The sequence below is a fragment of the Thalassophryne amazonica genome, chromosome 12 (assembly GCF_902500255.1).
Source record: "Thalassophryne amazonica chromosome 12, fThaAma1.1, whole genome shotgun sequence".
NCBI classification, from domain to species: Eukaryota; Metazoa; Chordata; class Actinopteri; order Batrachoidiformes; family Batrachoididae; genus Thalassophryne; species Thalassophryne amazonica.
Genome location: NC_047114.1, coordinates 60,031,809 through 60,045,992, shown reverse-complemented (window position 1 = coordinate 60,045,992; position 14,184 = coordinate 60,031,809). Strand labels below are relative to the sequence as shown.

General features: G+C 41.8%; 1 protein-coding gene across 1 annotated transcript in view; it reads left to right on the top strand.

Moving 5' to 3' along the window:
- Positions 1 to 14,184, top strand: part of LOC117522071 — a 34,591-nt gene continuing 20,407 nt past the window's right edge. The window contains exons 1-6 of the mRNA XM_034183441.1: positions 1 to 335; positions 5,877 to 6,652; positions 6,698 to 7,842; positions 8,435 to 8,567; positions 12,180 to 12,300; positions 12,384 to 12,488. Of these exons, the coding sequence (XP_034039332.1) occupies positions 5,893 to 6,652; positions 6,698 to 7,842; positions 8,435 to 8,567; positions 12,180 to 12,300; positions 12,384 to 12,488 (2,264 nt within the window). The 5' untranslated portion in view covers positions 1 to 335; positions 5,877 to 5,892. The remainder of the gene's footprint in view (positions 336 to 5,876; positions 6,653 to 6,697; positions 7,843 to 8,434; positions 8,568 to 12,179; positions 12,301 to 12,383; positions 12,489 to 14,184) is intronic.

Genomic DNA, 14,184 nt, shown 5'->3' with positions numbered 1-14,184 from the left:
CAGGTCACAGTGAGCAGAACCATTCTTCTTTCTAGTGACAGATCAGTCCAGTCCGGTCCATCCGCCACATAGCCAGCTTGAAAGACAAACATAGGTACTGCATCGTCTCACCTGGTACCACACACACACACACACACACACACACAAACACATCAGGCGGAGCTACATCACCGCATTCTTCTGCCTCCTGCATAGAGGTAGATGAAGACTGGATGCTAACCGCATCATGCACTCAGATAATTCTCTCAAAGCGTTTTTATGAGCATAGGAGAGGTTCTAATAACAATTCTACTGCAGAATGCACTGATGGCAGTAACGATGAATGCAAGGTAAAGGTAAGGATCATTCTTCATAATATATATGCATCAGTCTAATAAATATTTAATGCAAATTTAAAATCCAAGTACAATATGGATGTGCTTATACAATGAGAAAACAATAAAAGTTTGTTATAATTGATAGCATCACTAGTATCTGCAGTAGCCTCACTACAAATGTACTTGGAATTAAATTCATTCAGACTGACATAAACTGTGAGAAAAATGTTAAGAAGTCCTTTTGGAGGTCTATATGCAACCCCAAATCACAAAAATCTGAGACCATATGGAAATGCAAATTAAATGTGTGTGTGTGTGTGTGTGTGTGTGTGTGTGTGTGTGTGTGTGTGTGTGTGTGTGTGTGTGTGTGTGTGTGTGTGTGTGTGTGTGTGTGTGTGTGTGTGTGTGTGTGTGTGTGTGTGTTAATCTTACAGTTACTTTGACTATTATTTCATTGCAGACAGTATGAAACCAAGATGTCATGTTTTTCGGTCAACTTTTCATTTGTTAGGCTAATACACATCCATTCCTTCATGACCGCAATACACATTTTCACTGCGTGATGGTCCAACCCAGATTTCTCCAAGCCCAAAGAAGTTGACGCTGCTTCTGGAAAAGGTTAAGGGCCCCTTCACACATAGTGCGAATTTGGTCGATTTGCGCATAAAGGGAGCATGAAGCAGGAATCGTGTAGAATTGTTGCTTCCAATGCCTCATACACCTGTTGCTTCAACTATTTGCGCACACCAGCAGCTGAAACACAGAGTGTGCACTGTACGAGCCCATTGAACCCTCTTGCGGCAGGTGTCAGCCAAATTCCAGCTGACACACACGAACATCTAACACCGCTCGCATGGCACTTAGAAAATGTGTGGCCATTCATACTATCATCACGAAAACAGTCTGCAGACAATCGTTGTCGAGCTGGATGTGAAATTTGTATGCTCCATGACTGTGAAGTTGCCGAGTGCACATGTGGCATGCCAGAGTGTTGGCTCTCCCCACAACGTGTGGTTTTTATTTTATTTTCCTCCACATCAGCCCCGCAATGTGGTGCACCTCATCCCATGGAACACAGAGCGAGCAGCTGCAGCAGCTCGCTCTGTGTTCCTGCTCAAAAGACACTGTCGCATGCAGGAACCTTCGCACCAGCATCGTGCACGCCTGCCCATCGGCACGATGTTTCGTGGTACGCTCATCCGAGCTCTAGCACCGTGAGTCGCCCTGAGTTGTACATATTCGCACTATGTGTGAAGGGGCCCTAACATAAAGCTTCTTTTTTACACAGTAAAGATTTAAGTGCCATTTGTGACTGTAATTACATATTGTAGTTCTTGGCTTCCCAAAGTAATCCCTTACCCATGTGGTTATATCAGCTATTGATGAATGACTGTTCTTGATGCAGTGCCATCTGAGCGATCAGAGCTCACAGGTGTTCAGTTTAGGCTTGCGCCCTTGCCCTTTACGCACTGAAATTCATTCAGGTTCCTTGAATTTTTAATGATATTGTGAAGTGCAGAGGAGGAAATACTGAAATCCCTTACAATCATTCTTTGAGGAACATTGTTTTTAAGCATTTCAATAATTTTATTCCACATTTATTGACAAACTGGAGATTAGCTTTGCGCGTCAAAGACTTGTAGATACTGCTTTGGTCCCAAATCATGATTATGCTCACCTGTTGACATCACCTGTTTGAAAGAACATCATTAAAGTCCCTTTGGCTGCTCCCTTGTTTGCACTCGGGGTCGCTACAGCAAATCCAAGATGGATCTGCATGTTGAATTGGCACAGGTTTTACGCCGGATGCCCTTCCTGACGCAACTCCACATTACATGGAGAAATGTGGCAGGGGTGGGATTTGAACCCGGAGCCTTCTGAACTGAAACCAAAGGCATATTATTGTAATTTTTTTTCCTTAAAAATAAACCTCCTTCCCAGGTCTGCCCCCCTTCTCCCCAAAAAATGTGTAGCAGGCCATAATGCAGCAAATGAAATTCATTTGCACACAGAAAACATATGAAATATCTTAGCTGCATAGTTTGCAAAGAAATAGAAGTCAAGGTAAAAGTGGGCACACATTTTTCCAATTTTCCATACTGGCCAACTTTTTTTGATCTGGGGTTGAAAGGGCACAGACGTTATCCACTCTGCACAATTATAGACTGCCTTAACGCACGGCTGCCAGTCACCATCAGTGTTTCACAGTTGCTGGAGTAGTTTACACAGGATTACTGGGGGATAAACCATTTAGAGTACTTAGAGACATGAGTCGCCATCTGTCTGTATTTATCACAGCGAGGGAGCCGTCAGCTCCTGCTGACTGCAAAGGTAAGACAAATTATCAAGAGCCGTACGAGATGATAAGAAGTAATAATTATAGCTACAATTTTATCGCCGTTTCATTGCTCAAGTTTATAGTGGTCGTTCCTCCGTTTTTTCTCAACCTTTGAACGCGCCACTGGATGGTGCCTTCCAGGCTATCGGAAATTCCCGTTGCAGTCCGTTAATTCCATATGTTTTGGTGAGCTGTTTTGGCATTTTATGTTATTTCATTTACTGTTTTATAATTAATTGATCATAACTTGTTTACGCTTATTGCTGTACGCATTTTTATGTAATAATACAAACTAAGCATTTATTTTTTGTTTGTTTTTTTGTTTGTTTTTTTAACATATGAGGGCAGCGCAGTAGTATAGCTGTGAAATTAAGAGAAAACCTTTTGGGCACAAAACTGCTTTTTACTTCACTTCATTATTAAGTGTTCAAAGTATTCTTTTTAAATGCGAATGTCCTAGTCCTGTTTATCACAGCTGAGTTGTGCTTCGACACTTAAACGCATCAATTGTCCTGAATCGCTAAAGCTGCTGCAACAAAACAGGTTAATGATTTTACCTGCGTCAAAGGTGTGTTCGACATTTTATGTCGATCACAGTCATGAAAATGCTCGTCTTCTAGCTTGCATATGCACCTTGTTAGTCTAATTTACTTGTAGGCAGCAAGTGGACCACGTTACAGTAAGTTGGTCTTCTATCTGTTGTAATTTACGCAAGAAATTTACATAATAGTCTGTGTTTCTGAAAAAAAAACCTTCAGTTTTTCCCAAACTGCTCCTCCAGGAGATTTTTGTTTATTTATTTATTTTGGTCAAAATAGTGAATGAAATATCAAAGAAAAATTGCTTCAAGGATTTGAAGTTTACGAACTTTGTATTTGTTGGTGCTATTGTCATCACAATTGTAAATCATAAAAATAGATCTTTTTCATCCTAGTCCTTTATTGTGTTACTCCTTCAGATATTAAAGGAGTCCTGACATTCTTAAAAAACCTTTTTCCTGTGTTTTGCTGTAAATGGAAAGAAGCTGCTACACTTTTTTACAAGATTTCTCGCTCACCACTGTGCCTTTTAAAGGTTATATTGTGTAACTAAAGTAAGAGTTAAATACATTAATGGTTTCATGTTAAACATCCTCAAATTCCATGCCGGACCATGTGGAACCTTTGTTTTCATAAGCAAAATTACGGTTTGCAGTGGCTTCTTTGGTTCATATTGGGACTTCTGCACGTTTCACTCTGTGAGCTATGAACACATCGTTTGTCAAAGATGGATATAGATAGATTAATGTCACTGCACATGACCTTAATTCAGCATCAGTCCACTCCACATAGAAGTTCTATGTAGTCTCTGAGGCCCATCAGGCTGGTGCTTATCCCCAAACACCATAGCATGAAGTTGATTACTGCCCCTTGAATGGATACCAGTCCATCACAGGTTCCTTCTCTGCTCAGGTTGATACCCATTGATAGCTGGGGGAACTAGAATAACACAGATCATGTGTCTTGTCCAAGGGCACCGTCAGGCAGCCTGAATTGAACTCTTAGCTATGAAATGGTCATTCATCTCCTATCCCACAGAGCCTCCTACTCCATGTCGCAGCATTAAAGAAAACAGATTCACTTGACTAAATGTGTGGTCTTCGTGACCACAGGATAGGACATTTACTGAGGTTGACACATTGTGGACTACTACAAGTACCTGGATGTCCACGTAGAGAACAAACTGGATTGGACTGCAAACACAGATGCTGTGCATAAGAAAGGTCAGAGCTGACTGTACTTTATTAGGAGGCTCAGATCTTTCAATGTCTGCAGAAATATGTTGCAGATGTTTTATCACAGTGGTCTCCACCATCTTCTACACTGTAGTGTGCTGGGGCAGCAGGCTGAAGGCAGCCGACAGACTAAACAAGCTCATCAGGAGAGCTGACTCTGTCCTGGGAGGTGAGCTGGAGTCTGTGGTGGTGTCGGAGAGGAGGATGTTGAGGAAACTGTGCAGCATCCTGGAAAACACCTCCCACCCCCTGCATGCCACACTAACATCCTGTCAGAGCACCTTCAGTCATAGACTGAGACCACCGAAGTGCATCACAGAATGCCACAGGAGGTCTTTCCTACCTATGGTAATCAGACTGTATAATTCCTCCCCTTTCTGCAGGATGAATACATAATGAACAGTTTTTCAGTTACTCAGAGTTATTGTCAAACATTATGTGCAAATAATTTCCAGTCATTTCACATAAATTGGAAAAAAAATACATTGTTTACTGTTTTGGTACTCTGGCAAAATAATTTCCTTCAGGATAAATAAAGTTGATCTTATCTTACCTGGATGCCTAGTTCAGTTATATTTGTCTTTCCATGGTTGACAAAACTTTGCTGTACTTTGTTTATTTGACTTTTGTTATTGGCAGTATGGCAATACAGTATTGGCAGTATCTGATGGAAATGCAATGCCCTGATATCAGGTTGGGAAGAGTTGTATTCTACCAACAAATAACCCAACACTATGTACAGTCGTGACCAGACTTCCTATCCAATTGTAATTCAAAGCTTAATTTCATGTCTGGTCATCCCATGTGATGCCAGCTGTAAAGATTTGCCCACATCAGAATACTTAATATATACTAACTGACATTAGTACATACTACCCAACCCTCACCATAGTACGTTCTAGAAGTAAGTAAGCAAGTAGTCGAAATACAATTGGTAAGTCCTACACCAAAGCCAGCGTATACCTGCATTTTGGTCTGGATGTTAACAGTTGACATATATGTTCATACCCATGTAAGCCATGCTCTATTTTGCAATGGCAGACTTTTTTTTAAAACTATTCCTGGTGTACATTTGTACAATGCCATTGTAGTAGATCCTCTGGGTCCTGTTAAGATACTACTAAATGCATACTGAATTACTCAAACACCTACAGATTGTGACATACTGCTTTTTGCCTACTATAGTAAGCTAGTATGAGTTTTCAGTTCTAGCCATGGATTTGTCAGCTTCCTGCTCCATTTTCTTTTGGAAAATTTAAAGCAACAGTCACAGAAGCTGATTATTTCTGACCATGCATTCAAACCATGCCATAACTTCATTGTTTGTGGCTCTTTTTTTGGGGGGGGGAGTTCAAATTTTAATGTTTATTTTATTTATTTTTTTAATGATGTTTAATGATTGATATTGGCTTGCTGAAGAGATGTACAATATCTATGTTTCCCTCAGAGACCCTGTTTCCCAAATGATGCGGACGGACAGCAAAGGCCGCAGTGCCTCCCCTCACAGGATAACTTATAAGTCTGACTTCCAGGCCATTAAATGCTCATTCGACACAGGAACCAGTCTACAACCAGGAACCAAAGCTGCTTCACCACACTCTGTGCACCAAATTGGAGTGTTATCCAGCCTGTCTGAACCGATAATGTCTCACACCAGCACCAGCGGCAGCGTGGGCAGCAGAGGGAGAGTCCACAGTACCAGAGGGACCAAGATCAGAGAGAACATTTTTCTCCAAATGGACAGCCAGCAGGTACGACAACATGGTGGTCCATCACTGAATTCTGGCTTCACTCCTCTCCTTTCTCCATGTGTTTCAAGCCAACAGCTGCAGTCTTCTAAATCTTCTCTTGGATCTAGGTGTTCCTTTTTCAGTTTCCCAGGTGCTCTGAGCACTCCATCAAGCATTTCTATACCTGAATCCTCTCTGCTAGAGAAACCATCTACATCAGAAGAAATGGCAGATGTAGACAGAGCTGCTTTGGCTCAGAAATTCTCTGTGACTCGGAGATTGTTTGAGAATAAGGTGATGGAGGTTGGAGGTGGTGGTGGGAGGTGTTCAAGACTTGCAGCTTTCACAGAATCCAAGGGGATGACAGATGTAAGAGTCAGCCAGGAGGAGAAAGCAAAGGAGGCAAGTGGAACAGGGAAGTGTGCAGAGGACAACAGCTTGGATACGGAAAACTCCTCAAATCTTACTCTCATGGATGTTCCTTCTCCAAGTCCTCTTGCACAGGCTTCACAAGCAAGAGACCCTAAATCTCACCCCCCTGTATCAGCATCCAATGCTCCAGAGGAACTGCCTTTCACCTCACTGTCCAACCTTAACAAACACGACCAAAATAAAATGCCCAAACTTGAGGGAGAAATGGCAGAAAGGTCTGTTGGCTCCTGCTGCACCGCCGAACAACCAGTGAGGGCAGAACTAGTCGACATAAAGAATGAGTCATCAGAAAGTGATGAGAATGAAGAGGAAAAGGAGCAAAGGGAACGCATTAACTGGATTAAGGATGAGGGGGAAACCTGTGTGATGACAGCAGCAGGAGAAAGTGTGCAGGACCTAGTGGATGATGTTTTTGAGGAACTCTGCATGGACACAGCACCGGGATGCAAAACATCTGTCCACCCTCGTATGTTGCAGCAAAGCATCGTGCTAAGGGCTGCAGAAGGTACACCAGACAATTCCTCACAGAACCATCAGGAGTTATCTGAAAGCATGCAAGCTGAAAGTGAGGAAAATAATGGTGAAGGAAGAAACATGTTTGAGCAGGTGAATCAAGAATGGGAGGGTGAAAAGGAGGAGTGCAAAGAACGTAACAGAGCATGTAGTACAGGGGCTGACATGCCAAGAGAAATGGAGGACGCCAAGAAGAACAAGACTGAAGCAGCAGAAGAAAGAGCTCGAAAAGGAGAACCAGGTATAATGCTGGAGGGGGAAGCTGAGTGTCACCCAGCAGCAAAGGGGGTGGGAGAGGGGTTAGAGGAAGGATGCAGCCAAAGTGAAGGAGAGCCAAGAAACAGAGAAGAGGCAAATGAGATGGAAGCAGTTCCAGAATCTGAATACCAAAAAGGGCCTGCCGATGTGGACGTCAAGCCAGATGAGCAGATTGGCAGCAGTCCTGGACAAGCAGAGTCTAATGGGATAGCTGTTGGAGACGGAGAAGTAGACCAAACACAATCTGCTGTTGTCTTTGATATAGAGAACAGGGCTTTTGCTGATGACCAAGAACAGGAATCTCAGCCTCATCCTGATCAGTCACCAGGACAGGATTGTGGAAGCTGTCTGGATCCTGAAAATCAAGTTCGATTGCAATATGAGGAGATTTGTGGTGTCTCTGAACTGGATGACGAGGAGGGTGAATGTTCTGCTGACACTTCAGAAAGAAAAGTCAGCTTCTCCTCAGCACCAATCAAGGTACAGAAATCTGTTAAGCATTCACACTCTCAGCATTCATTAATCACGGTGTTGACACAGTTGGTCTTCAAGTGCAGGCAGTTGTAGGTTTGTGTCTCCCAGCTGCAGCTGTGAGAGAAGCTGTAGCCCAAAGCCTTGTTTTCTAATGCAGTGGAGGAGGAGGAAAGGCAAGATTGTACATGCTTTATCTGTCAGCACTCAGCTGATTTTTGATTAAAAAAAAAAAAAACGCATACACACACACAAATAAAAATATATTGTGAACATTGAGGCTGTTACCTTTAGACACATCACAAATAATTGCTACTCATCCATTTTTGTCTCCATTGGACCGTGCAGTGTTTTGCTCTTCCTCATTCTCTCATTTTTTGACTCATTTTCACTAACATATTTGCCAACATAAACAGTTCCTTTTTGTCAGTAGCTGTAGATAATTGTCTAATTGATAAACCAAGCTCACCCTCTTAATGAGTGTGTACCAATTGCAACAAATAAAACTGCCTGTAGGGTAATTTTGTGTGTGTGTATACTGATGGTAAGATGCGTAACCATTGTAGTGATTTTAAATGTCTGTGTGTCTGCTGTCTATCAGGTGTACAGCACATATTCTAATGCAGAGTACGACAGACACAATGAGGACATTGACCCAGTGTCTGCCTCGGCAGAGTATGAACTGGAGAAGAGGGTGGACAGGATGCACGTTTTCCCAGTAGAGATAGAAAAGGGTTTGTATTATGTCCTGTTTCTGTCTTTGTCTTTTTCTTTTTTTCTTTTTTTTGTCGTCCATATGCATTCTATTCCAGGGTCCATGTCCAAACCTAGAGGTTCAACAGATTTGAGATTCTAATTTGAGCAAAGCCACAGTCATGCCTTTTTGTCCTTCAGTTTCCATTGTGGGTTGGGTGATTGGGTGGTAGGTATTAAACTGCAAATATAGACTGGGGTTCAATTCTAGCCGTCTGCTTCAAGATACCTGTCTGTGTCAGTTGACAAGATGCTTCATTTACATCATCTCAATCCACCCATCTGTAAATTGACACAGGGATTGGCTGGGGAAACAAGCCACAATGCATGGTTGCCCTGCCAAAAGGCACCTGAAGGACTCTCAGACCATGAGAAACAAAATTCTCTGGTCTGAGACAAAGATTGAACTCTTTGCGTGAATCCCAAGTGTCAAGTTTGGAGGAAACCAGGCACCTTCCCTACAGTGAAGCAGCTGCATCATGCTGTGGGGATGTTTTTCAGTAGCAGGAACTGGGAGACTAGTCAGGATTGATGGAAAGATGAATGCAGCGATGTACAGAGACATCCTGGATGAAAACCTGCTCCAGAGCGCTCTTGACCTCAGACTGTGGTGACGGTTCATCTTTCAGCAGGACAGTGACCCTAAGCACACAGCCAAGATATCAAAAGAGTGACTTCAGGACAAATCTGTGAATGTCCTTGACTTCAGGACAACTCTGTGAATGTCCTTGAGTGGCCCAGCCAGAGCCCAGACCTGAATTCAATTGAACATCTCTATAGAGATCTGAAAATGGCTATGCACAGATGCTCCCCATCCAACGTGATAGAGCTTAAGATGTGTTGCAAAACTGTCCAAAGATAGGTGCACCAAGCTTATGGCATCATATTCAAGAAGATCTGAGGTTGTAATTGCTGTCAAAGGTGCATCGCAAAGTATAGAGTGAAGGGTTTTTGTTTTTGTTTTTTTTAAATAAATTTGCAAAAATTTCAAAGCTTATTTTCATGTTGTCATTATGGGGTGTTATGAGTAGGTTTGAGGTGGGGGGAATGAATTTACTCTGTTTTGGAATAAGGCTGTAACATAAAATGTGGAAAAAGCGAAGTGCTGTGAATACTGTCTGGATGCACTGTAACTGCTAATTTGAAACAAAGTTCAGCATTACCTGAGGGTACTCCAAAGAGACTTCGTACCAAAGACATCCAGTCATCGCCTTCAGTCTCTAGTTGTCCAACTCTTACAATCATACAGTAAGACAGGGAGCACCAGGGCCCTAAAGAGTTGTACCTTCAGTTTCCTGCAAATATACAGTGAGGAAAATAAGTATTTGAACACCCTGCAATTTTGCCAGTTCTCCCACTTAGAAATCATGGAGGGGTCTGAAATTTTCATCTTAGTTGCATGTCCACTGTGAGAGACATAATCTAAAAAAAAAATTCGGAAATCACAATGTATGATTTTTTTTTTTTTTTTTTTTTTTTTTTATAATTTATTTGTATGTTACTGCTGCAAATAAGTTTGATCCCCTACCAACCAGCAAGAATTCTGGCTCACACAGACCTGTTAGTTTTTCTTTATTCTGCACTCTTTACCTGTTTGAACTTGTTACCTGTATAAAAAACGGCCTGTTCACACACGCAATCAGTCACACTCCAACCTGTCCACCATAGCCAAGGCCAAAGAGCTGTCTAAGGACACTAGGGACAAAACTGTAGACCTGCACAAGGCTGGAATGAACTACAGGACAACAGGCAAGCAGCTTGGTAGAAGACAACAACTGTTACGATTATTTATTAGAAAATGGAAGAAACACAAGATTACTGTCAATCTCCCTCGGTCTGGGATACCATGCAAGATCTCACTTTGTGGGGTAAGGATGAATCTGAGAAAGCTCAGAACTACACAGGAGGACCTGGTCAATGACCTGAAGAGAGCTGGGACCACAGTCACAAAGATTACATTAGTAACACATGATGCTGTCATGGTTTAAAAGCCTGCAGGGCAGCAAGGTCCCCCTGCTCAAGCCAGCACATGTCCAAGCCCGTTTGAAGTTCACCAGTGGCCATCTGGATGATCCAGAGGAAGCATGGGAGAAGGTCATGTGGTCAGATGAGACCAGAATAGAGCTTTTTGGAATCAACTCCATTTACCATGTTTTGAGGATGAGAACAACCCCAAGAAAACCATCCCAACCGTGAAGCATGGGGGTGGAAACATCTTACTCTGGGGGTGCTCTTCTGCAAAGGGGACAGGATGACTGCACCATATTGAAGAAAGGATGAATGGGGTCATGTATTGCCAGATTTTGGCAAACAACCTCCTTCCCTCAGTAAGAGCACTGAAGATGGGTCATGGCTGGCTCTTCCAGCATGACAGTGACCCCAAACACACAGCCAGGGCAACTAAGGAGGGGCTCCGTTAAGAAGCATTTCAAGGTCCTGGAGTGGCCTGGCCGGTCTCACGACCTGAACTCAATAGAAAATCTTTGGAGGGAGCTGAAACTCCAAACCTGAAAGATTTGGAGAAGATCTGTATGGAGGAGTGGACCATAATCCCTGCTGCAGTGTGTGCAAACCTGGTGAAAAACTACAGGAAACATTTGACCTCTGTAATTGCAAACAAAGGCTACTGTACCAAATATTAACACTGATTTTCACAGGTGTTGAAATACTTATTTGCAGCAGTAACATACAAATAAATTATTAAATAAATCATACATTGTGATTTCTGGATTTTTTTTTTTTTTTTTTTTTAGATTATGTCTCTCACAGTGGACATGCACCTAAGATGAAAATTTCAGACCCCTCCATGATTTCTAAGTGGGAGAACTTGCAAAATCGCAGGGTGTTCAAATACTTATTTTCCTCACTGTACCAGTATCACCAAACACCTGAGTCCAGAGATCTTATGATTTATAAGCTCTTCCCAGTCATTTCTCAGTTTCAAAGGCAGAGGACCCAGAGACGTGAATGTCACTGCAGCAATAAGCAAATGTCTCTACAACTTGGACACTTTAACTGCATACAGATACTATGTTAATCTTGGTCCAGGATGGTCACAAGACACTGAGACTCCTCACTCAACATTTCTAGTTCCACAATCAGGGTATCTATTGATTCTGCAAGAATCACAGCATCATTCTCTTAAGTCAAAGTCAGTAAACCTTTCCTCTTCAAACTGGTACCTAAGCCACTGGTCTCAACAATCCTTTCCAACACCTGCTCCATGAAAGCACTGAACAGTGTCAACAGTGGTTAACATCAATATTCGCTGAGAAAAAGCCAAGCTCTGCCCATTTGGACCTCTCAGTATGCCCAAAAAGAAAACTGCAAAGTTGATGTGGAAAAGGTTGCTGACACAAATTGTTGGTTGGTTGCCCCACCCGAAAAAAGAAATAAGAATAAAAAACATGCATGTACCAAAGTACAGTTAGCTGGGATGACACACAAATATATATATATGTATATATATATAATCTGAGGTTTAGTTCCATTATCATCCTACAACAAATTATAAACGCCTAATTCACTTGATGTCCATGCAGCTAAATTAAAAATAAATATTTTTTTAAAAAGTGATTTCTCTCTCTTCCTAGGAGATGATGGTCTGGGTATCAGTATAATAGGAATGGGCGTAGGAGCTGACCAAGGATTGGAGAAGCTTGGAATCTTTGTAAAGACAATCACTGAGGGAGGAGCAACACAGAAGGATGGGAGGTGCTTTCTGTCATCCATCACCTATTTAGTGGCTTTAATGTGGCACCAATGAGATTTAGATTAACTGATTTAGATTTGATTAGGATTCAGGTGAATGACCAGATAGTGGAGGTGGATGGGGTGAGTTTGGTTGGAGTCTCTCAGCTGTTTGCTGCCACAGTCCTCAAGAATACATCAGGTCTGGTCAAGTAAGTCACTCTGTGTATTACTTGTTTGTTGCAGATGTCATTTCTGTGTATTTTATGTCACAAAGCCTCACTTTGTGTTGGAATGTCCAAATAAGAACGTAAACTCATCAGTGTGTTCTTGTTTCCTTATTGTAGTACATCAGAATATTTGGTTGCAGTGCAATACAAAGAGGCCAAAGAATTTCTTGAAAGCAAATGGATAGATATTTGATCATATATTTTTTTTTCTATACCTCAGTCAATAACACGGTTTTCACCACAGCCAAATCATTTATTCGTCATCCTTTATATGCAGTGTTTCTTTAGTTATGCTTTCAACATCTCCATTTTTGATTGCTCCCCGCATCCATTTCGGTGTCCGTTTTCTTAGGGGTTGGAGTGCAAGTCCCACCACCAACCCAGCAAGGAGATTTTTGTTGGCTGCTGGCTACCTGCAGGCTGTAGACCTGTCATACCCAGGATGCAGCAAATTGGCAGTTCTTGTTTGAGTGGCACTTGAACAACCAATCCTAGTCACAGTAGTAACCAGAATGGTCCAATCTACCACCTCTCCTGTTTTACAGCCATACCACCCTCAACACCCCTGATCACATTTAATCTATGAAGGGAAACATCAGGCCTTGGTGGGACTACTTGGTTGAGACCCCCCTTTCTTGTTTCTATTAATTTTGCATCACTTCTGCTTTCACTTTCACATGTGCAGTATGAATGGACTCCGCACAGGAGATGCTCAGGACAGCCTGTTTTATGGATTTGTCACCCCACTGGTTCCTCTTAAATTCATTATCAATTTATGTGTCCCTCTGTCAATACAGCTGCTGGAACTGGTGGATAAATCACACCCATCCTCACTCATTTGCTGTTCCCTAAAAACAAAAGGGTCTCTGTCAAATTTCAGAGCATGTCTGCAGATCAAGCAGAAAATGCTGGTACAGCCTTAAACAACTTTGATTTTTAAAGGGGAAGGGCAAAAAAGCTTTCCACATGGTTTGCCAAGATGCCCATGTACATAACCACTGTGAAACATTCAGAAATTAATGGTTTAATTTCAGAGATTACCCACTCGGTATTCTGTGAGTCCCTTCAACAAACAGGCAATGTGTGCAGATTGTTCCTGCAGGGTGACATGGAATCGGTTGTAACAGTTTGTCTAGTTTACTTCTATTTATATGGTTTTACTTCTTACAATTTGATTTTCAGATAAATTATATTGAAAACTGAAGTTATAGTTAAAGAAAACCCAATGTTTAAAAATGTATGTTTAACAAAACTGTAAACGCAGGATGTTTCACACATCATTAAGTAACTTTTTATTTTAACATGAACATTTGCCCAAAGGTTCTAAATAAAAGGAGAAAAATAATTGAAGCATGACTAAATACCTTTTTATTTTTGAGTATATAATTTAACATGTTATAGGAAATGGGCCTTTCCATATGGTCATTATGTATAAACTATTAATTCATTGAAATTTTTACAGAAAATGAGGTGTGTGTGTGTGTGTGTGTGTGTGTGTGTGTGTGTGTGTGTGTGTGTGTGTGTGTGTGTGTGTGTGTGTGTGTGTGTGTGTGTGTGTGTGTGTGTGTGTGTGTGTGTGTGTGTGTGTGTGTGTGTTATTGTGATATGAAATTCACCAACCTTAAACAGAGTAGTGGTCTCCTCCCCTAAACTTTCTGTATGTTCCCAGTGAACTTGC